Source organism: Triticum dicoccoides, chromosome 3A (assembly GCF_002162155.2).
Source record: "Triticum dicoccoides isolate Atlit2015 ecotype Zavitan chromosome 3A, WEW_v2.0, whole genome shotgun sequence".
Classification (NCBI taxonomy): Eukaryota; Viridiplantae; Streptophyta; class Magnoliopsida; order Poales; family Poaceae; genus Triticum; species Triticum dicoccoides.
Genome location: NC_041384.1, coordinates 156,808,070 through 156,829,003, shown reverse-complemented (window position 1 = coordinate 156,829,003; position 20,934 = coordinate 156,808,070). Strand labels below are relative to the sequence as shown.

The window sequence follows — 20,934 nt, the reverse complement described above, 5'->3', positions numbered from 1 at the left end:
CTCTATCCTCTTTTTATTTAATATAGATGAGGCAAATCTTTTGCCTCCGTTTCGGAAAAAGAACGCTGTAAAATTACATCGGTATGTATGTAATTTACGTTCATGGTAGGCTCGAAGCTACCCCACGTTCCCGGCTACCCCACTTTTCTTTTTCTTGAGAAAAAAGAAAGGCTGCGAACGGTTCCAGAGTATCGGCGGCGAAGAATACGGGAGACGGCGGCGTGGTGCTCAGCGATTTGGGGCGGTCTGGCTGGCGAGGCGCTGTGCTACTCGGCGACGTGGTCTCGACGCTGGTGCGGCCTGCTGTGCGCCGTCTGCCTAGGTCTTGGGCGGCGCTGTGCGCGGAGCTGTGGCTGGCGATCGCGGCGGCGCTGTAGTGAGTGACCGTGCATGGGCTACTACGTGACGGCATTCCTGCTGATTGGAATGTAGTTTGGTTGGTTGTGACTTGTGGATGCACATGAGGAGGTGAGCAATCGAGTTCAAGTGATTTCCGTTCAAAAATTCCAATTAGCTTCCCCTTACGTTTCCCTTTATCCGTTTTTTCAAATTGCTTTGGGATGCTGATATTCCCAAGTATAACTAGTTTTGGTGTTCTTGTTGAGTATATTGATTCATTAGGAAACATAAGATAGACTAAGATTTGTCCTGCCTTGTTTTGTACTTCAAATTGGTCATTGAACTCCTATAAATATGCCCACGAGGCCCAAGCAATACATAAACAGTTTTGCTAAAGCACATCTAGATGTGCCATAAGTATTGCACATCTAAATCCTATATCATTGATCTTACATTGAGATTCAATACTGCATTGTGTTGAAAACACACGGAGCTCACTCCGTCTGAGCCACCTCAGGCAAGGGAATCGAGCAGCAGCAATGGTAGTATCCACCCTCGTCGAACTTGAACCTCTGCGATAGGTGCACTGCCGGTACTGGGTACTCGCCCCAATCCTGTTCCCCGTATTGTCTGAATATAGCCCGAGCATCGAACGAATCGTTTCTTCGGTTCGATTTCTTGCTGCAGTAAAGGATGTGGACAAGGTGAGACAAACTGTATATGGACAGAACATCACACAGGATGCCGGACAATGGTTTGTTGCTCTCACCTCTTCCTGTGGCGCACATTCATTATGGTTGCATGCAACTGCGGTTTGAAAACAAAAGGCAATTTTAGCACCAAGAATCACATAAAGGATTATTCGATTTATTAATAAATAACGGATACATAAAAATATCAACAATTATTTAAGCAAACAGAGATGCAACAGAAGCTAACTGTAATGCGTGTAACATTTATCCCAGAACACTCAAACTGACTCTGACACCATAGAAGTGACCAGCTGACATCCTAAATTGATCAGGATAGAACATCTTGGCGTAAAAGACTGATCATCAATTTCACCATAGAATGTTCGATGTGATGTCACACAATGACACACATGTAAGGGAATTTCAGTAAGTTTTGGTGGACAAAATTTACGACCAAAATCTGAATAACTGATCATCAGCTTATTTATATATGCTGTCAAATGTATAGTAAATTGGCAGAGAGTGATAGAAAATTAATTCCAGTTATACAGCTGTACTCACCCTCAATTCTTGTTTGGCATCCCTTTCAAGAACCAGGCCTGACTTGACGAAGGCGTCAGTTATTACCTCTGATGGAAGAGAAGTAAAGGAACAACATCCCACATCCCAGAAATATAGCTCAATTCTATGATAGTAATAGTGAATGCTGAGTTACTGACAATGGTAGGTAATGCGCAAACTGCTACTGAGGAAATTTAAAAGATCTGACAATACATACTACATGCATATTGCTTATTAGCTATATAACATTCCAAAGGATACTGCAAGCTCGAACAAGGCGCCCTTCTCCACCAATTTCAAGTACTGGAGCATATACAACACGGGCCCTAGCTGGTGAGCCTTTCATGCATGTCTGAAATTGTAGCATTAAGGTGATGTGAATCCCCAGAAAATGCAGAAGTATCCAAAAACAATTCATACTTGAATGTAATATTGTGTTTCAGACGTCGCTTTCCTATTCATGAAACCATATAGAGTGCTGTGGTGCAGTGCTCTAGAAAGTAGTATGAAATGCTTTGTTCTTTGGCTCGGACTTAACACGCTAACTAGTCATCTATAAATCAAATTCCGATCCAGATACAAAAGGCAAGTATTCGATGACAAAATATTTCTGGCTCTAAAGGAAACTTACCAGACCCTTAAGTCGTATAGAGATAGGTCGGTTTTCCAAAGCTTCATTTACCTGGGAAGATATTGACTGCATTGAAAAGGAAGTGAATTAAATTTCTTCATATTGCCATCCAATAAAATCGTATCATATCAGAAATGATAATACCTGGAGGACTTCAGAAGCCTGAGCAATACGATCCTTGTTCCACAACTTCAACATAAGAACCGTTAGGTGAAACGTTTTGGGTTTTATGAATATCGACTTGTCAATGCCGAACTCTGCAGATGATTAAAAAGAGCAGTTCAATGCCTGAATATACACATAACATTGTAATTTCGAAATACATAGAACAATACTAATAACATGTAGCGTCACCAGTGTAGCACTAGTACATAATAATAATAAGAGTACAAAATAGCACAGTTTCTAGATATTTCTACTAGTTGCACTTTTTTTTCAGAATTCCAGAACTTTTAACTTAAATTATATTATATTTCTAATATCTTCCCTTTTTTCAATTTGCCTAAGCTTCTGCAGCATCTCATTATAAAACAGTGAGCTGCTAGGTTTCCTGACATCAGCATCACACTTTGGAGCTAATAAGCTATCAGGATCAAAACAAAAAGTGTGGCATGGCAGTCAATATAAACAAAACAACCTCAGACACATAAATTCATAAAGTATACTTGATACCAACATTAAGCTAAAATGACATCACATATTGACATCTTGCTTTCGTCGTAAACACAATGGACCTCTATATTGATTGCTTAGTATGTTGTAATTAACTAGGGAAAAATGGCTATATTTGTTTCTTCTTTTGCTGTTCCACAATTTCATATCCCCAAACATGGAGTGTCACAGAATTTCATATTATATATAGGCCATTTAGGTCATTCTTCTTCAATCTGCAACGAGGTAACGTATGTTCTATTGACCATTCCTACTTATCAAGAACATAAGTTGATAGTATTGACTGTTATAGAACTCAAAGAAGGAACATGCTACACTTGAAAAACAAAATGAGCAAAGCTTTAGACCTGGTTGGGAGCCCTTATTATCCATTTTCACTATGACAGAAATTTCTTCTTTGACTGGCAGCTTGACTGAAACACTAGGGTTCGCTGCTTCATCAATTTCTTCCATAGAACCTTCGCTTAGGCTTTCATCCTTATCACTATCCACATTAGATGCAGACGCCCCGAGGATCGACCTCTGGAAGTTATTTAGCTTCTCGACAAGAGCCGGGTGGATGGCCAACGGAAGTGATATGAAATGCGAGTAATCTAGCATTGGACTTTGAACAGCCTGAATCATGTAAAACATACGGGCACAAATTCATTATAGGGCCGCACTCAGCTAGAGAGATTAAGAAGTCTGACACTAAAGTTAAAGCGAGGGTTTCATGGCCAACCCAGTGGTCTCGACGAAATAAATAAGGAACACGACAAATGTAAAAAACATGTCCTCGTGATGGACACTTCAATTACCCCAATGAGGTACTTTCACAAAATTTGGAAAGTAAATGAGCAGACAATCATACAAATATTCCTTCTGGTATTGATGTTGCGAACTCTATGTAAGGCAGATGATGACAGCAACAACAATAATAAATGGATGTGTGCATCGCTTGATGCAAAGGCCAGGGCTTATATCTCCTTTCCGAGAAAAAAAATACAGTAACAATGTCACTTTTATAAGATGTGTTTGGTGACTCACACTGGCACTTCTGCAACAGATATAGGAGCTATGTGATTCTAGCATTCTGCACATGCACTTTGATACATTACAGAGTCGCCAAGTTAGTTTTAACTCAATGAACTTATATCTGTTAAGTAAGCTGCCTTGTGATTTGCGTAAATAGATAATGCAAGGTATCGATAAGAATTTTAGTGTGATGAACCAGATGAAGATGGAAAGTGAAACCAAACTATAACCAGTTATGATACTTCAACAGTATGGCAGCAAAGATAAACACATACAGTGCCAGTGATTCAGTAAAGACCTAAGCATACAGTAATCATCTGTCAAAGTAGTGCGTTGGATATCTACCTCTTCAAGGATCTTTGAAATCCTCTCTGATGCTTTTCTAATACTTTCAGCACTTTTGCCTTCGAGGGCTGTATTTTAAAAAAATAACTTATTTAGCTCTGAAAATAACTAATAATAGCTACCTTATTGAACATAATTTCAGAAAGAAAGATGGGGATATTTTTACCAACAAGTGTTTCCTCCTTTGCAGATGGGAAAATGATTTTAACTCCAGTCTCCTGTTCAATCTGCTTCTGCACAGATCCACTAAACACCAAAGAATACAAATTACACTAACAGATGAAGGTCAAGCATTATCCGCAATAAATAATTGCAAGTATGAGATCAATACCCTTTTCCTTTGAGAAAACGCATTAGAGGAACATCTACCTGGAAAAGAACAATTGAATCTGTGAACAGTATTTGGAGACTGCTTACAAAGATGACACACATATCGAGCCTGAAGGGGTAAAAAAGAGCTTGGCTGAAAACAAAATGGTTGAAGCAATCTGTGTAGCATACCTCAACAGAAGAGGGATATTTTTCTCCCATTACCTCCATAGTGTTTTCATCCGATGCCAAATTCTCACTATCACTGATGGAAGTCCCCACCGTTTGCTTCCTTGCGGAATTGGATAGGTCATCAAGGTGAGCTGTATCATGTGGAAATATAAGATCATTCTAAAATGACACCACAACTCGGCACACACTAAATTAAAATGCGAAAGGGATTGAATTAAGAAAGAAAGAAAGAGACAAATCATAAGGGCAAAGGGTAAGTAACTAACTAGCGCAAACCGGGTTCTAAAATTAATTTCTAAGCTTTGAGCATCAACTCGGAATTTATTGATGGTCTTGCAGTCACCAAAGAAGTAATAACTACACAATGGCAGGGGTAAGCAGACAAATCCAAGAGAAGCTTGTACCAAGGGTTGAGCTCCTAGATTGACATCCATACCAAGTCAATCATCTGGCTAGCAATATGCAGCATCACAATAATCTTCAAGAATGCCAGTAAATTTCATCAGTGATTGGTGGGAAATAAGTAGCAAAAACCTTTTGGGGAAGATGCTTGTGTTGAGACTGGCCTCCATCTCTGCACAGGTGAATCTGTTTTCCTATGTTTCGGCGCATTGTTTGTAGCTCCCTGCCCCTGTTCCATGGCAGAGGAGGGCAAATTATTTGGACCAACTGATCCCTGCAAGTCAAAGCACTAACATATGAACATTGTACCGCTCCCTCAAAAAAAAAAAAACAGTGTACTGTACTGGCCTACTGGGTAACTAGGTATGTTAACACTGAATTCATGGACCGAAATTAAATTCATCCTGGCAGTCAATTTCTGGTCGAGAAATCTAATCTAAGAGACCCCAAAGGGAAGGGGAAAGGTTGTAACATTCCTGCCGATTGCATCTCGCGCAGCAGCTGAAACCTAGCTACTTTCCTCTCGATTAACAAGCCATAACACAAGGGAAAGAAAATCTCACAGAAGCTTAGCATCGAGAATCGTATTAGTACCTGAAGGCAGCAGCGGAGCGGGGAGCCAGCGGCGCGCAGGGGCCTTCGAGCAAGCTGGCTAAACCTAGCAAGCAGAAAAGGGGGCGGGGCGGGGCGTGGTATTAGGACGCCGGGGGATTACCGGTAGCGGTAGAGTAGAACGATTCGGCTACGGTAGCCATGTCGTTCTCGTGTTTATAGAGATTTTCTATTCTAATAGGAGACGGAGTAGGAAACAAATTGCAATGGGACTGGTACCTCGCGAGAGAGCCGTGCGCGAACATGACACGCGGAGGAGGGAGAGGAAGAGGATGACGCGCTGCGGCGGCGGCGGCGGCGGCGCCGGCGAGTGCCCGTGCCCTCGTTGCTGGGACTTGGGAGGGAAAAACAGAGGAGAGTGCCCTTCCCCGGCTATACTAGACAGGGTGAGGAGTCGGGGGATTCGTGGCCTTCACAGAACACTAGTCGCATCCAGACCAGACCAGAGCTCGTTCAGTTCAGCAACAGCAGAATACTGAATCACAAGTATATACATACATGCAGATGTGATCGATCACACGAAACCAGAATAGCACCGACTGAGTTCCATGGCATTCGACTGATTTAGTTTACAACAAGGTGGGTGATGTTCATGTTCATGTTGTCGCGGCGGTTGAGCATCTCGGTGATGCCCTGCACCCACCTGTGCTGCTCCTGCCTGCTCCGGCACTCGAACTCGATCACCCGCTCCTCCGTCCGCACCCCGAAGTAGCCCCTCCGCCGGCCCCCCTCCTCCACCTCCCTCCCCGCCCACGCCGCCACCTCCGCCCGGACGCCCACCACAACACCTGAAACAAAATCCAGGACGTACGTACAGAGTTATATTAGAGACTGTGATACATGTACTACTACTGAAGTGGATTCAGAAAGAGTGCTGCTTACACTTCTTGGTCTTGATGAACGTGCCCGCCATGTGCGCGCTCTTCATCTTGATGATCACCTGGAAGTTGGGGTCTATGTACGCCGTCACAAGCTTCCAGTGGAGTATCCCTGCAACACATACGTGCATGTCATGTCAGCTCTCTGGATTTTTGTCCAACGATCATGCACGGATTGAAGTAGTATGACGTACCCTGCCTCGTGCGCTTGAGCAGCTCGCCGCCTCTGGACACGAAGATGAGCGGCGAGATGTCCCGCTCCGGGGCCGCCCTGCCGGCGTCCCCGGGCAGGGCGGTGGCCTGGATCTCCTTGTGGAGCCTGGCCCGCAGCATGGCGGCCCCGCGCAGCGCCGTCGCCGCGCCGGCGGTCAGCGCCATGATGTCGCCGCTCGCCTGCGCGTTCACGGCCGACTGGATCGACCCCAGGATCTGGTCGTGGCTCGCGCCCATCGCCTGCGCCATCTCCACGCAGTGCGACGCCACCAGCGCCGCCGCCGACGCGATGGCCGCCGCCGTCTTCGCCCCGCCGTCGCCCCTCGTGGCGGGGGGAGGAGGAGGAGGGGCGGGTGAGGACGAGAACACCGCGCCGGCGACCAGCGCGGCCACCGCCGCCGCCACCCCGGCCACGGACGTCGCCGCGTAGGCCTGCGCGTTGCGGGACCGGGCCTCGGCGCGCTTCTTCTCCTTCTGCTCCTTGATCCACGCGCCCATCGTCGTCTTGCCGCCCCCTGCCCTCCCCGCGGCGGCGGTGGCTCGGAGGAGCTGCGCGTCCATGCTACCGGCCCTGGGAGAGAACGGCGGGCTCGTCACTCCTCCTCCCACACCGCCGTCGCCTGCCTGCGACACCGCCATTGCCGCGTCAACTGGCGGCGGCGGCGACCTCTGCTCTTTACCTGCGCCCGCGACGACGCCCACGTCGGGGATGTCGCAGACGCCCTTGCTGCTCAGGACCTTGAGCGCCTTGGATATCTCCGCGGCCGAAAGGCTCCAGGACCTTGCGAGGAACTCCATGGTCTCCGTCGGGGTCTCCGGCGCCCGCACCGTCGTCGGAGGCCACTTCTCCGCCGGGGCCGGGCCGCCTTCCTCCTCGATGCCCTCGAGCCTCTGGAGCTGACCATTGCTGCTCTTCTTCTGCTGCTGCTGATCAAGGCATTCCTCCATTGCCTGAGAGAGTCAGGAGGTAAATGTTACTCGTACTGAACAAAATTACACAAAGTCAACAACATGTTCGAACATTCCACAGATTAAAATTTTGAATCACATGAATTTTGGGCACGTACAAACGAGAGATCGGCGGCAGAGTAGAGCTGAGAGTGAGCTTGATGCTAGGACAAAGCTCAATTAGTACCAACTAGATACACAACTTGGAGTATTAACTGTCTGACATAAGCAACTGAGATACACAACTTAGAGCTGAGAGTGAGCTTGACCGGCAGAGTACTCACTATCTGACATAAGCAATTGAGAGTTCAGTCAAGCACACACGGATGACACTGTCAGGCTTGTCCCATATATGGAAGCCAGGAAAAGACAAAGCGTGATGAAGTGCTGTTACTTAACAGTGCTTAGAGGGGCTCATGCTGATAGTGGGTGCTAACTAAAGCCTCCATAAAAGTGCTCAAAATGTTGCTTTTGGCAGCACTGCGGCAGAGTAGAGTTTCTTTTGGCAATCTGCTCTCTTGTGGAGCCCCTGGTGTCTGTTGATATTTGGAATGAGAGCACAAGTGTTGTTTTGATCTCACATTTCACATTAACGTTTGAGCAGGATAGAGAACTAAGCTAGGTGTGTGAGTGGTCACTTAGTTGACAGAATATCCACACTGATATGCTGCATGTCATATTATAAGTTCTTTTTCTTGAGAAATATCGGAGTATGGCTTAGACACATACACAAAATACATTGAAGACTGATAATTTTTCATTAACTTAGAAATATGTTGCTAGTTTTAGAAAGTGGATACACCTTTTTTTTTTCCAACCGGGCTCACACCCCTTTCCATTAATTGCTTAACGGAAATACAGCAGTCTCAGTAGTTTTTACAGCCATCGCCCATTGGGCTACTAGAAAACGACTAAGCAAAAGGAGACCGAAAGGGGAGAGCGAGTTGGAGCATCAACAGGAAACCCGCAACAAATGACTCTAAAATGAGTCATCCACCACGGGGCAAAAACCTGTTGACACCAACCATCCCATCCTCAAAGCGAACAGCACGAAACGAACATCCCACGAAACCAGGAAGCCAAGTACGGGACACCACCACCAAAAGGAACCACCGAACATCTCAGCGGGCATCAAACCCCAGTGAGATCACAAACTTCTAAGTCTACTGGGCAGAACAACTTCAAGCACCATTTCCCAGCATGAGCCTCCCCCTGGTAGCAGAACGATCCGCCAACGAAGCAGCCGCGCGCACCATCTTCTGCACTCCAGCCTGGACGTTTTCCTTGTCGATCCCTTTCAGCAGACCTGACCAATACATCAAAAAAGAGCATGCAGTGAAAACAGCCTCCAACGGGGAGCGAATGATACATTTGTCAAACGTTACCCTGTTACGAGTGCACCAAATGCCCCAACAGACAGCAGCAACAATAGTCATGTAATGCTTTTTACCACCAGGAAGATATTTATAGAGCCATGCCCAACTTTGCCAAATGGTTTTAGGAGTGCAGGATGCTCCCAGGGCTGACCCAATCGCCCCCCAAACAGACCGAGCAAACACACACCCAAAGAAAAGATGATCCGCAGATTCAATATCATGGCAAAATGAACATGTTGGGTTCCCGGGCCAGTTCCTTTTCCGCAAGTTGTCCCTAGTAGGGATGGCATTCTGAAACAGCTGCCAGAGGAAGATTTTAATTTTCAAAGGAATCCTAGCTTTCCAGATCAACTTGTAGTCAGGTCCTGACAAATCTTTTTCTAACCACTCATAAACAGATTTCGTGGTAAAAAACCCCTGACCCATGGACTTCACCTGACCCATGGACTTCTAGTAATTTGTGTAAAAGCCACATCTTATTTGCTTGAGAAACGAAAGAGGATTTGGGGGTTGTTGGTTATATAGCCATCTATTTGGTTCGTAGGCATGAAAATATAGGAGAGATACTCGGGTCTAACTCCCAACATTTTGATGAGAAACATGGCGGGAAGAGCGTTTCTGATCTTGATGATAAGTTATGTTATCATGATCTGCCACCTGAACCTCTCTCACCATACTAATCTAGGGACTGGGATTAACAGCAAACTCCATGCTACATGCCCAATCTACACAGAGGTGAGGTTTCGTCTGAAAATTTGCACTGATCATGCTATATTGCATACAAAAGAAACATGGTTAAACGAGAAGGGATTGAATCATCGACGTAGTGTGCCTCTTTAGAAAGGATCTATAATCGGGTGATGGTATCTATCCTTACGTGTGTATTATCCAAAAACCGTTGGCGGCAACAGAGAGAACAGAGTTCGGCTAGTCTCCATGATATCGAGGCAAGTAGATCTGTATATGGGATGATAGGAGTGCCTGCAACTTGAGGAACAGAAATGTTTGGGTTTGGCATTGCACGTTTCAACTTTCGACTAGAACCTATGCTAGTATTTGATTTACTACCAACTTTAACCTGAACAGCACTTGTAGCTTTTCAGCAAACATGCGAGAGTTGGAGCTTTACCTCCTGCCTGCATTGTCTGGGGATTGTTTCTTAATGCTCCAAGTCCCAGGAAATAATTGAAAGAAGGCTCATGATTGGGTGCTTAAGAAAAAGACCTTTGCTGGTCAGAGAAAATGATTCCACCTGCAGCCCGGGTTTTCCGCCGTCCGTGCGAAAGCATTCGGCCCCTCGAATGGAGAGAACCAACTGCGGAATCCTTTCTAGATAAAGCCCCTGTTATGCGTCCAAGTTGAAGATTCAAACCAGTGTTTATTGTGACTATGCTAACATATACAGTAATTAGAACAAGTAATGGTCAGATTTCAGTACTGAATAACATGGCTTAACTAGAAACAAGAACAACAACGGGCTTCCAGCACGCATGCGCGCCCACAACATCAAACAAGAACATATGCACTCATGCAGGAATCAACAAAATTACGCTAGTTTCGTAGCTTATCACGTTATGTCTGGTTTATGTGTACTCTAGCAAATAATGCTTGCATGAACCCCAAAGTATAATTAACCAGAAATAACTTTGAAAACACAACGAAAGGATGAAAAATTAGTATACTACAATAAGGCAGCAAATGTTTCACGAAGAGATGCCAACTACGGAAAAAGGATGGTGCAGAACGTCTTGTGACAAGCGATAGGGTTGCTCGGCTATGATGCGATCCACTACGGAATGCTGTGCTTTGCGTTCCATCATTGCCTAATCTGGCCGTGCAGGGACAGACTAATTGTTCTCGCCCAAGCTAAAGCCTCTTCAAAGCTCCAAGCAAACAACATCTTTTTTGTTTTTTGCAACATCTTTTATTTCATGGTGATCAACAAATTATGACGCCAAGTCCAGTCCATTCAGTGCTCTGTGACATGGAGTGACGTAAGACAAAAACCTGTCATGCAGACACTTTGCCATCGAGTTGGTACTGAAACAAAACAATGCAACACGAAATGTTACCACGTACCGAGTTAACATGAGCAAGATACATGCTGTTCTGGTATGATAACACGTGCGCACGCTAAGTGAGACCTCTACACTTGATTATGTGGCGGTGAATCGGTGATGCATACACCTGACAAAAAGTGTGTGTTCCTCTTCCTCTTCTTCTTTTCCGCAGAATAAAAATGGAAGATTCCATAAAGCAGATGTTGCATCATTGCCGTTCGTGTAACAAAGCATACAAGTGCTGGCAGTGGAGGCAGCACTTGGCTGGACAAAACGCTCAACTTTGGTGAACCACATAAGAGATTTTGGTTTAATTATTCTGCATTTCCCCCGCTTTATAAAGCTAGCCAAAAATTCTGCAGCATTGCCGACAAGTATTCTTTAACATATTTCACATAGGTAGGATATTAAAATGGAAATCCCAGGCAAAAACACTTTAAAAAAAATCTACATATTTATCGGAAACTATAGCAGACAGATCAAGGCCAAGTAAACTAAAGGATGATATGCTCATAAGAAGTTATTTAATTACAGAACTTGCCATATAAAATAAATGCTTATTTACGACAGAGAGGCGCCATTATTTTAACAAAAAAGGAAAATAGACCCACTAGAACTCTATAATGTAGCATCTCAAGTTTTTAATCGACAAACATTCAAAGATAGTTGAATTATATATCTACGAGCAACCCAACATGTGATTACTAAAGTAAATATGTGACGTAAAAACTTCAGTAATTAATAACCTACTGAAAACCCTCTGCCAATCTCCATGCAGAAACAATTAACTTGAGATTAGCCTACTGCACTAGTACTATGTTCTCAGGCATCTTCAATACCCAATGCTGAAAATATTTCAGATCATGATGCAAATTTCATGAATAACCTTATCACCACATGTATATTGGATAGCTATCAGATGCTGAATGAGCCGACAACATCACTATTGCTCAATGTCCATGCCATTTATCTAACCATATGAACTATTTACACCCGACATCATCACTATTGCATAATATCCATGCCATTTATCTGACATATGAACTATTTACATGTCCTCCGCGACTGTGAGAACAAAATGTCTGAAGCAACAGTCACAGAAAATGCTGGAGCATCCAACAACAGCAGTGATCAAACCTTGCATAATCAATCGGATCTGTAGCCATCCTTGTAACATGCATTAGGCATCAGGATGTTTGAATTGATTTTGTGATTCTTGAATCTGACCACTCTAAAAGAAATGGAGTCTAGTTGAGCATTTCCACATTTCTAGCTCCACAAGAGAGGCGACCTGTATAGCAACAGAAATTCATTAGAACTACCACGGTTAACTGAACAAGAGTATAGTCCCAAGAGTTGTACTCTCTGCTGGAAAAGGCAGTGCCTAGGAGGCGCTTAGGCACGCCTAGGCACTAGGCAATGGCCAAACGCTTCGCTTCAGGCATAAGCTGAAGTCTAGGCAGAGCAAGTAAGAAATTCTCTACCCAAGCAAGAAATCATGCCATATTGCACTGATATGCCAAAAGGGTCATATTCCAATCGTGGTAGCTCGTAGTTAACATACTTATATGCCCTAAATTAATAAAATACATATATAATAACCACATATACACCCTGATAGTAAAAGTTATATAACCGCCTAGGCTGCGCCTAGGGCGCTTAAGCACCGCCTAGGCACTAGGCGAAGGCTAACCGCCTCGCTTACGCCTACCGTTTTTTCCAACCTTGCTTGTACTACAAGGTTAGGGCTACTGTTGGAAGTTTACCTATCACCTTGCTGGGGCATTGTGCGGAAGTGTCGGAAAACAAGCGCTAGGAGAGCCAGTATTGCTGTCAAAACCCTGATTTTGATGAAAAGCGTCGATACACACTACATGTCTTGAATTCCCATCATTCTTCGGGTTTTCATTTCTGGCACTGGCAGCCATATTTTGCCTCTGATTAGATCAACCATGTCATAAGTAACTGCTTAAGCAATAAAATATATACACCACATGCTATGAAATATATGATGCTCGCATCATTTTGATGCGTTCTTAATTCAAAATAGCATGCATGTTAGCCTGTTCGAGAGTATATACACACCCTGATCCTTTCGTCAATAATGTCAAGGAATAACCTGTAACAGAAGCACAACTACTCACATATACCAGAACTAGTAAATTTTATGTGGTGCTGCTCATATGGTAAAATTAACTAAATGTACCATTATTTACTGGATTTACATTGGAAAGATGGGTTCTCATTATGAACTGTATGAAACAATTGCATTTGGCCACATTCCAGTAAACATGAAACCTTTAGCAAAGTAAATTTCTACTTAGAAATTCTCTGAGAACACCAGTAAGTTCTACACAAGCATGCAGCACACTTGAGCATCTGTAGACTGAAACCAAAAACAGTGGAGTACAATAATTAAAGTAATGTAGAAAATGTAGTGGTAAGAAACTGAATATACTCTGAGTCAATAAGTGGAGATTGTTATCTTCAATTAATAAAACTAGTCATAAACAAACTGATCAGTAACTGTCAGTAACTCAGTATGATGCATGGTAGGGTAAGGATCTCTCTGTTTCCAATTTCACCTGTAACTGTGCAGCTGACCCGGTCATATGGCTTGACTCCATCTGTTCATGGGCTTCATTTGGATGGACATCCCCATTTACACCTGTTAGTCATAAGTTCAGATAAGAGATCAATATTGTAGTCAATTTTATCAAAACATGTGTCATGTGGCAGAATCTCTAGTCTGATCTACTAACAGCAAAATGCAGCTATAAACTGAAGCAAGAACCGTACGTTAGTACTTAAGAAAAGTGACACGTTAAGCAACCATGCCATGTCCACTGCTTTCAAAGTCAAAATCCTTATATCTAATCACTGTGGCCCATTTACAATATAATAACATCAAGTGATAGCATGCTACAAAACCCTACACAAGATAGATGATTCTCATTGATTGGTGTTAAGAGTATTGCTCATGTTTATACCATTTATATTTATATATACAGTTTAGACCCATAGCAAGCCCATAAGGCCAGTGTACCCTAGGGTGTATCCCTCTATTTGCAATACAGGAAAGTCGATTTGGGCATTTCCTCTATTCAGAGGACGTAATACCAGCACTGCAGCCCCCAAATCCTTCCTTTCAAGCTCATGGCCATCCTGACTGTGTCTTTCTTTACCAATCTGCTGCTGCTGCTCCCTCATGAATCTGCTGCTGCTTCTGCCCCTCACCAATCTGCTGCTGCTGCTCCCTCATGAATCTGCTGCTGCTGCTGCCCCTCACCAATCTGTTGCCACTGTTGTTTGTCTAGCTCCCAGTGTTGCTATTTGGCGGAGCCGAGTTGCTAGTGGAGATAAATTGGGTTGATTGCTTGGCTGCTTGTGCTAGTTGTTGCCGACAGCTAGTTGTTTAACTGTGGAAAGAGTTTAGCTAGGTCCTTGGTGCATTTTGTTGCAGCTATCATAGCAAAAGAGATGCCTCCAACTACAGAGAACGTGCATTCTCGGTCAATGAGACTGGAAAGAGTTGTAAGGGTTGTCGATCTCAGTGACCACCATTTGACCAAGGAAGATGAAGCCACAAAAAGGCAAAATGATGATGCTAAGGTCATTGGTGCTTTGATTCTCAATGGTATCCTTCACTTAGGATGAGTCTTAACTCTTAAGTATCACTAGCAAAGGTGATATGGAAGCATTTTGAGAAGCAATAGATTCACCCAAATGGAGCCCTTCACTTTTCTTACTGCAAAGTTGCACAATCTTCGCAAAGAGGGCATGTCCATAGAGGATTACTGTGGAGCTTTCACTCGCATCTCTAGCCAGCTTATCTTGATGACTTCAATGAGTTGTACTGGATGTGATCTTGTATGGCCGAGAACAAGCATTAGCATCGAACATTTATGTTTCAGTCTGCGATGGACCTCAAGAAGGAGTTTGAGATTAGTTGCACCCAGTTGCTTGGTCGTCCCACTCTTCCCACCATGGATAAGGTACTTTCTAATCTCATTGACACGTCTCCGCTCTCTAGCCACACATACTGCTTCCGGTGACTTATATGTATACCTTAGGCCCCCAGTATAGCAAGCCCATGCATCCTAGGGTATATACCTCTCTTTGCAACAGGGAAGTTTTGGGCATTTCTTTTCTATTTAGCTAACAATGCTAGCCCTCAAGTTACACGATAATCTAAATGAATACTCTTATTTATATGTTTATGAAAAGGTGCAAAAGCTAAGTTACCCGCTCGTTTGTCAAGATGTGCTGGGATTGCTCGAGCAATAGTTGCCCCAGGAACATGCTACAAAAAGTAAGCGAGTTTGTCAGGTAGACACTAAAGTTGCACCATGCCGAAATATAGTAGATAAAAAATTACTCTGAACCACTGACCGTTCTGTAATAGGCTCCAATGAGATTAAATATTCATAAACTAAATCTATTTATGTAGGAAAATGAGATTCCATTTGAACATGATATGTATTATAATTTCATTTTGAAAAGCATTTGTCCCATAAACAGTATCATTGCTTAGGAATAATCATAGCATATGGCAAAGAGAACCAGAGGATGAGGAGGGGAGTTCTGGTGCAAGATCAAATCGCATCAAGGAATCCAAAACTAAAGAATGGTAGATTAAATGCAAACTGAAACTTACTGTAAAAGTACTTGCAATAAAACTTAAATATTTTAACCCCTGATGAAGTACCTGGGTCTTTTGGCCTTGTTTATATTTCAAAACAGTCCAGTCAAAGACATAATCAAAATCATAACCTGTTGCAAGATGAGCAGAACATTGGGTGAAATATGCAAGTAAAAACTCAGATAGGATCTGTTGAACCAATGTACTCCTCTGTTCCAAATTACATGACATTTTTATTTGCACAATATCTAATATGCAGTTTTGACCATTACCTTTTGTGAATACCTAAAAGATAAACAATTTTTCATGACAAAGCTAACAGTACCATTTGCACCTAATCAATCTATAGCTTTTTTATTAATTGGTTTTGAAATATAGAGAAGTTTGACTGCAAGCTTTCTAAAATGCCATCTATTTCCAAATTGAGGTAGGACCTTTTAACAGTGCTATTACAGAGGTATACACTATATACTCCCTCTGTTCCATAATATAGTGCATATAGATTTTTTTAAGTCAAACTTCATAAAATTTGACCAAGTTTATAAGGAAAAATATCTATATTTACAATATCATTTAAATATAATATGAAAATATGTCTCACGATGCATCTAATAGTATGTATTTGGTATTGCAGATGTAGATCCTTTTCTCTAAAAATTTAGTCAAAGTTTACAAAATTTGACTTTGAAAAAAATCTATACACTATATTACGGCGGAGGAAGTACTGTGTAGTACTACTAAATGAAGGAATACCTTGGCGGTCGAATAAGTCTCGAAAAAGGCGCTTCACGAATCCATAATCAGGCCGCTGATCAAATGTCAACGACTTGCAGTAGTGGAAGTAAGATGCAAATTCTACCGGACAGGATTTGCATAACACCTGATAAATAAATAAAATTCAGCTACAGATGTAAAAGTACAATTTCTGAAGCTTGGTTTAATATGCTTCTGAGATAAACCTCGATAGGTGTCGAAATCTTTTTCTCACATATCTTCTCATACTTCTGCTTTTTCGTTGCAGCTTTTAGTCCCTGCCAGGGGAGACTGTACACACCAATACATGGCAAAAAAATTAGAGAAATTACCAAAATGGATAATAAGACCTCAATGTTCTGATAGCTTTGATATTATACTTAAACAAAATTGAGATTGGTATCAAACCCTGTTACATTTCCCACAAAAAAAGGTACTTGGAAACATGTCACGGAAAAGGCACACAGATTCACAACAATTTGCTGGTGTAACTTGAGATATAACGGATTTTCGTTAACCAGCTGCACAAATGTCATGCGTGCATTGATATGGCATAATAGTGAAGTCTGCTTTGAAATGAGGGGTTTCATATTTACAGTTTGTTCTAGGGAAATCTTTGTAAGATGCAGCCCAAACATGCTAACAAAACAAGCAGAGATATAAGATCCCATGCTACAAGGCCTATTTTGAGCTGAGCAACATCAGTTCATACCTACAGACTACAGCTAGACTGCTAGAGTATCTAAAAGTGTGAAGAAAGTCGTAGTTTTTCAAAAGTAGGTTCTTGAAACTGCTTGTTTTAGATATGATGTCTATTTACATATCTTATAAAAAGTTGACTTGCACTCCTTAATGTGTTTTCAAGCACACTGCATCCCAGATGCTGTGCTCATAAGCAACATAGTAGTTCCACAGAACAGCAGTATAAGCCTACCTTCCTCGGAGAAAATATAGGAGAACATAGCCAAGAGATTCCAAATCATCCCGTCGACTTTGCTCTGCCAGTAAATAAAAAAATGTTTAAAATCAAATCTAAATGATGATTTGACAAGTAACCAACTGATCATGACTTACCAATTCCAAGGTGAGTGTTGCTACTTGCATAACGTGCAGTGCCAGTTAAGTTCTTATGTTCCCTACAGTAAAGCAGCAGTTCGATATTAAATGGCTGATCAAAGATCATGAACAAGTTGCATTTATATATATGCCGATTGCAAGGTACACAGGCATTCTTTATAAGTACAAGAGAACAAAGTTGAAAACCCGTATAATTGGGCAATAAAATTAACAAAAAAGGGAAAATCTGGCATTATATAATTTATATTGTTGTTTTCATATAGAGGCCATCACACTATGATGCAGAGTGGTCTGTAAACAATCAAGATATTATGATAGCAAAAGGCTATTGTTGATGGAACCTAGAAGACTAACTTAGTAAAATATTGTGATGGGAACATTCCCACATAGTAAAGAGCAAAGTAGCAGTGGTCAAGTACCACATGGGAGACACCAATTGAAATTACAGACATAGGTCATAAGGTGGAGGCCATGATGTGTCACAGGTCCAATTCAGCGCACTACCGCTGTAACTATAATTTCCATATGGCACAAAAAAGGTAAAGTGGGGGCAACGGAAATGACAACAGATAACAAGTATTGGGTCAGCTAACTGCTTAAATCAATTCTGAGCAAGCATAATTACATTTAGTTTGACACTAGTAAAAAAGTCAACCTATGGTACCATCTTCTACCAAAAAACGCATCTTCAGAAATATATGTACCTGTAAGGAATATGTCGATTCGTAGTAGAATCCCGGTATCTTTTTGCAAGCCCAAAATCAATTACATAGACCTGATAAGCACACGCAGAAATATCATTGATGAGATTGTTCAGCGCATTAACAACTTAACATGGAGCTTTAGTGCACCACAACAAGTACCTGATTTGCCTTCCGGCCGAGACCCATTAGAAAATTGTCAGGTTTTATGTCTCTATGCAAGTATCCTTTGGAATGCATAAATTCTATCCTTGTAAGCTGTTAGGATTATATAGAAAAGAGAAAAGCTGGCATTACTTAATCAGAGATGGAACTCAATGCATGCATGCAAAAATTATATCAATATTTAATGGGGGCAACGAAAACTTCAGCCAACTGTATTCCACATGCGGCTACTTAACTACATCTAGATTAACTGCACATTATTTCGAACTATGCAAATAAATATGAAGCATATAGAAGCAACATATACAAGAAAATATCTGCTAGTGCATAGTGGAACCCTCTATAGAAGTCCTGGCAGTAATTATTTCAATTGCTGCCTATTCTCTATTATTAAGTAGTGGTAATGTGGTATTGAAAAGAGCAACACAATAATGGAACTCTCCAAGGAAATCCTCAAGAATAGACATTCAGTGTTTGGTTACCATCAGATATATTTCTTTTTTCCTGTGAGTTCCACAAGAATTCAAATTGCTGAACAAACGTTGACACTTTCCAAATGGCTTTCAGTGTTCGGCATAAGGTAATGAAATAAAGTGAAATAAACGGTTACTAATTACCATTTGGTCTGCAAGCATTAGGACAGTCTTCAAGGTGAATTTTCTGCCGCAGTAGACAAACAAATTCTCTAAGCTCGGCCCCAACAGATCAATGATAAGAACATTTTCCTCCCCATCTACACCACACCATTTAACATTCGCAATGCCACCTGGAAGCCAAAACATTCCCTGTCAACTCCGGATCTTATCCAAATAAACCCACCAACCATGGAACTAAGGAGAATTGGATGACAGGGCATACATACTTCCTCCTTGCAGGGCGTTGTAGATCTTTGCCTCATAAAACAGCTGGGGGTGCTTTGAGCTGCTACTTTCCTGCCAGTGAGGTTACCAAAATAAGGATTCGGAGATGGTGTGTGCAAGAAAAAGGGGTTTCACTAGGCAAGTAGGCAGTGCATATAACAATAACACTCAAACTTTCCTTTCCCACTGGTATGCTTGCTCTCACAAGGCAAGCCATGAAGTGGGATGGGGGGAAAGCAGGGGCACCAACTGAGCTTTGACAATAACAATCAAACTTTCCGCTCCCACTCGTATGCTTGGTCTCACAACTTTTTCCTGCAAGGCTACAAATACAATTCCTCTACGCCAAGCGTCATTATGACCAACCACCACCTGTATCGATCATCACCCAAGATGCTAAGAGGGAGCATTCTAGAAAGGAAAGGGGAAAGCAGGCCAAGTAGCCATACAATTAAATAAAAGGCGTGTGCTTCGACCTTTCTGACTACATGATTACCAGCATTTTCTAATCCCATTATGATCAGCCCAAAACAAGCAAGAGCGACGACTAACAGACAAATTCGGGACAGCAATCGAATAATGCATCCGCGCGAGTGGAAGCAAGCAAACCAATCCAGCATTCCACCTATATATCCGCTTAACTCAACAGCAATCCAATCAGGCAATCACCCACCTCTCCACTTGAGCCAACTACTCAACAGCAACCCAATCGAAAATTGAAGTATGAAACAGGGCAGAACAGGGCAGGGCTGAGAGGAAACAGGGGATACAGGACTCACAATCTTCACCGCGACGATCTCGTAGGTGTCCATATCCGTGGCTGCAGCAGCAGCAACAGCGACAGCATCAGACGGCTATGGATAGAGTCGAAGAGGAAAAAAAACTGAACAAACGCGGGCGGCGGCGGCGGGGAATCGAACGATCGCTCACCGAGGTAGATGACCCCGAAGGAGCCGGAGCCGATCTTCCGGCCGAGCTTGAACTTGCGGCCGACGATGCGGTCCATGCCGCCAGTCCTGAACACTTCTTCCCCCGCCCGATTCCAGAGGAGGGGACGGCGGGCGGCGTCGTGTGGTGGGGGCTTCGGGTTTGCCTGGCGTGGAGCGGGGGCAGAAGAGAAACGCGCGGTGAGACGTGCGAACTGAGAAGAGAAGAGACGGTGGTGGGGTTCACTGGCGCTGCGTCGGTCGCTTGCTTTATTTCGGCCGCGGGGTCGAGTCGGGTCGGCCGAGAGAGTCTTCTCTCTCGGAAAGGCGAGACGGGCCGGCGTAGGGCCGCGGCGGAACGGGGCGGTCGTAATAGCCGTGTGGGTTAGGTGACGTGACGGCGGCTTAATCTTATCCCCTGTGGGGTGGCGCTTCTCACGCGGGATGTGCCACGTTTTCGACAATCGGTCTCTGGCTCGCGGCGTCGGTGTTGCGCGTGCTTGCGTTCCACGTCATAATTTTCCATACACATTACTTTGAGTAGTCATAGATTTTGTTTCCATCTT

General features: G+C 43.1%; 3 protein-coding genes across 5 annotated transcripts; all 3 read right to left on the bottom strand.

Moving 5' to 3' along the window:
- Window positions 1–640: 640 nt before the first annotated feature.
- LOC119267689 (activating signal cointegrator 1 complex subunit 1-like) lies at window positions 641–6,155 on the bottom strand. Of its 2 annotated transcripts, XM_037549121.1 has the most exons (14): window positions 5,989–6,155; window positions 5,752–5,815; window positions 5,290–5,431; window positions 4,756–4,886; window positions 4,586–4,623; window positions 4,421–4,500; window positions 4,255–4,322; window positions 3,243–3,510; window positions 2,368–2,480; window positions 2,224–2,289; window positions 1,854–1,944; window positions 1,593–1,660; window positions 1,109–1,146; window positions 641–1,020 (listed from the first exon to the last, which is right to left on the bottom strand). In XM_037549121.1, exons 1-14 carry the CDS (start codon window positions 6,012–6,014, stop codon window positions 834–836), a joined length of 1,380 nt encoding a protein of 459 aa, XP_037405018.1. In that variant the 5' UTR covers window positions 6,015–6,155; the 3' UTR covers window positions 641–833. The 2 variants fall into 2 exon arrangements, with proteins under 2 accessions (XP_037405018.1, XP_037405019.1); XM_037549122.1 differs by lacking the exon at window positions 5,752–5,815 and having other exon boundaries at window positions 5,989–6,108.
- Window positions 6,156–6,245: 90 nt separating this feature from the next.
- LOC119267690 (VAN3-binding protein-like) lies at window positions 6,246–8,327 on the bottom strand. The gene is made up of 4 exons (XM_037549123.1): window positions 7,928–8,327; window positions 6,842–7,811; window positions 6,652–6,759; window positions 6,246–6,557 (listed from the first exon to the last, which is right to left on the bottom strand). Exons 2-4 carry the CDS (start codon window positions 7,806–7,808, stop codon window positions 6,334–6,336), a joined length of 1,299 nt encoding a protein of 432 aa, XP_037405020.1. The 5' UTR covers window positions 7,809–7,811; window positions 7,928–8,327; the 3' UTR covers window positions 6,246–6,333.
- A 3,748-nt stretch (window positions 8,328–12,075) lies between these two features.
- Window positions 12,076–20,677, bottom strand: LOC119267687 (casein kinase 1-like protein 3). Of its 2 annotated transcripts, XM_037549119.1 has the most exons (15): window positions 20,373–20,668; window positions 20,222–20,262; window positions 19,445–19,514; window positions 19,200–19,348; window positions 18,580–18,675; window positions 18,421–18,491; window positions 17,714–17,775; window positions 17,574–17,637; window positions 16,846–16,930; window positions 16,640–16,766; window positions 15,953–16,017; window positions 15,490–15,547; window positions 13,830–13,912; window positions 13,011–13,181; window positions 12,097–12,535 (listed from the first exon to the last, which is right to left on the bottom strand). In XM_037549119.1, exons 1-14 carry the CDS (start codon window positions 20,446–20,448, stop codon window positions 13,014–13,016), a joined length of 1,215 nt encoding a protein of 404 aa, XP_037405016.1. In that variant the 5' UTR covers window positions 20,449–20,668; the 3' UTR covers window positions 12,097–12,535; window positions 13,011–13,013. The 2 variants fall into 2 exon arrangements, with proteins under 2 accessions (XP_037405017.1, XP_037405016.1); XM_037549120.1 differs by lacking the exon at window positions 13,011–13,181 and having other exon boundaries at window positions 12,076–12,535; window positions 20,373–20,677.
- Between the last annotated feature and the right edge of the window lie 257 nt (window positions 20,678–20,934).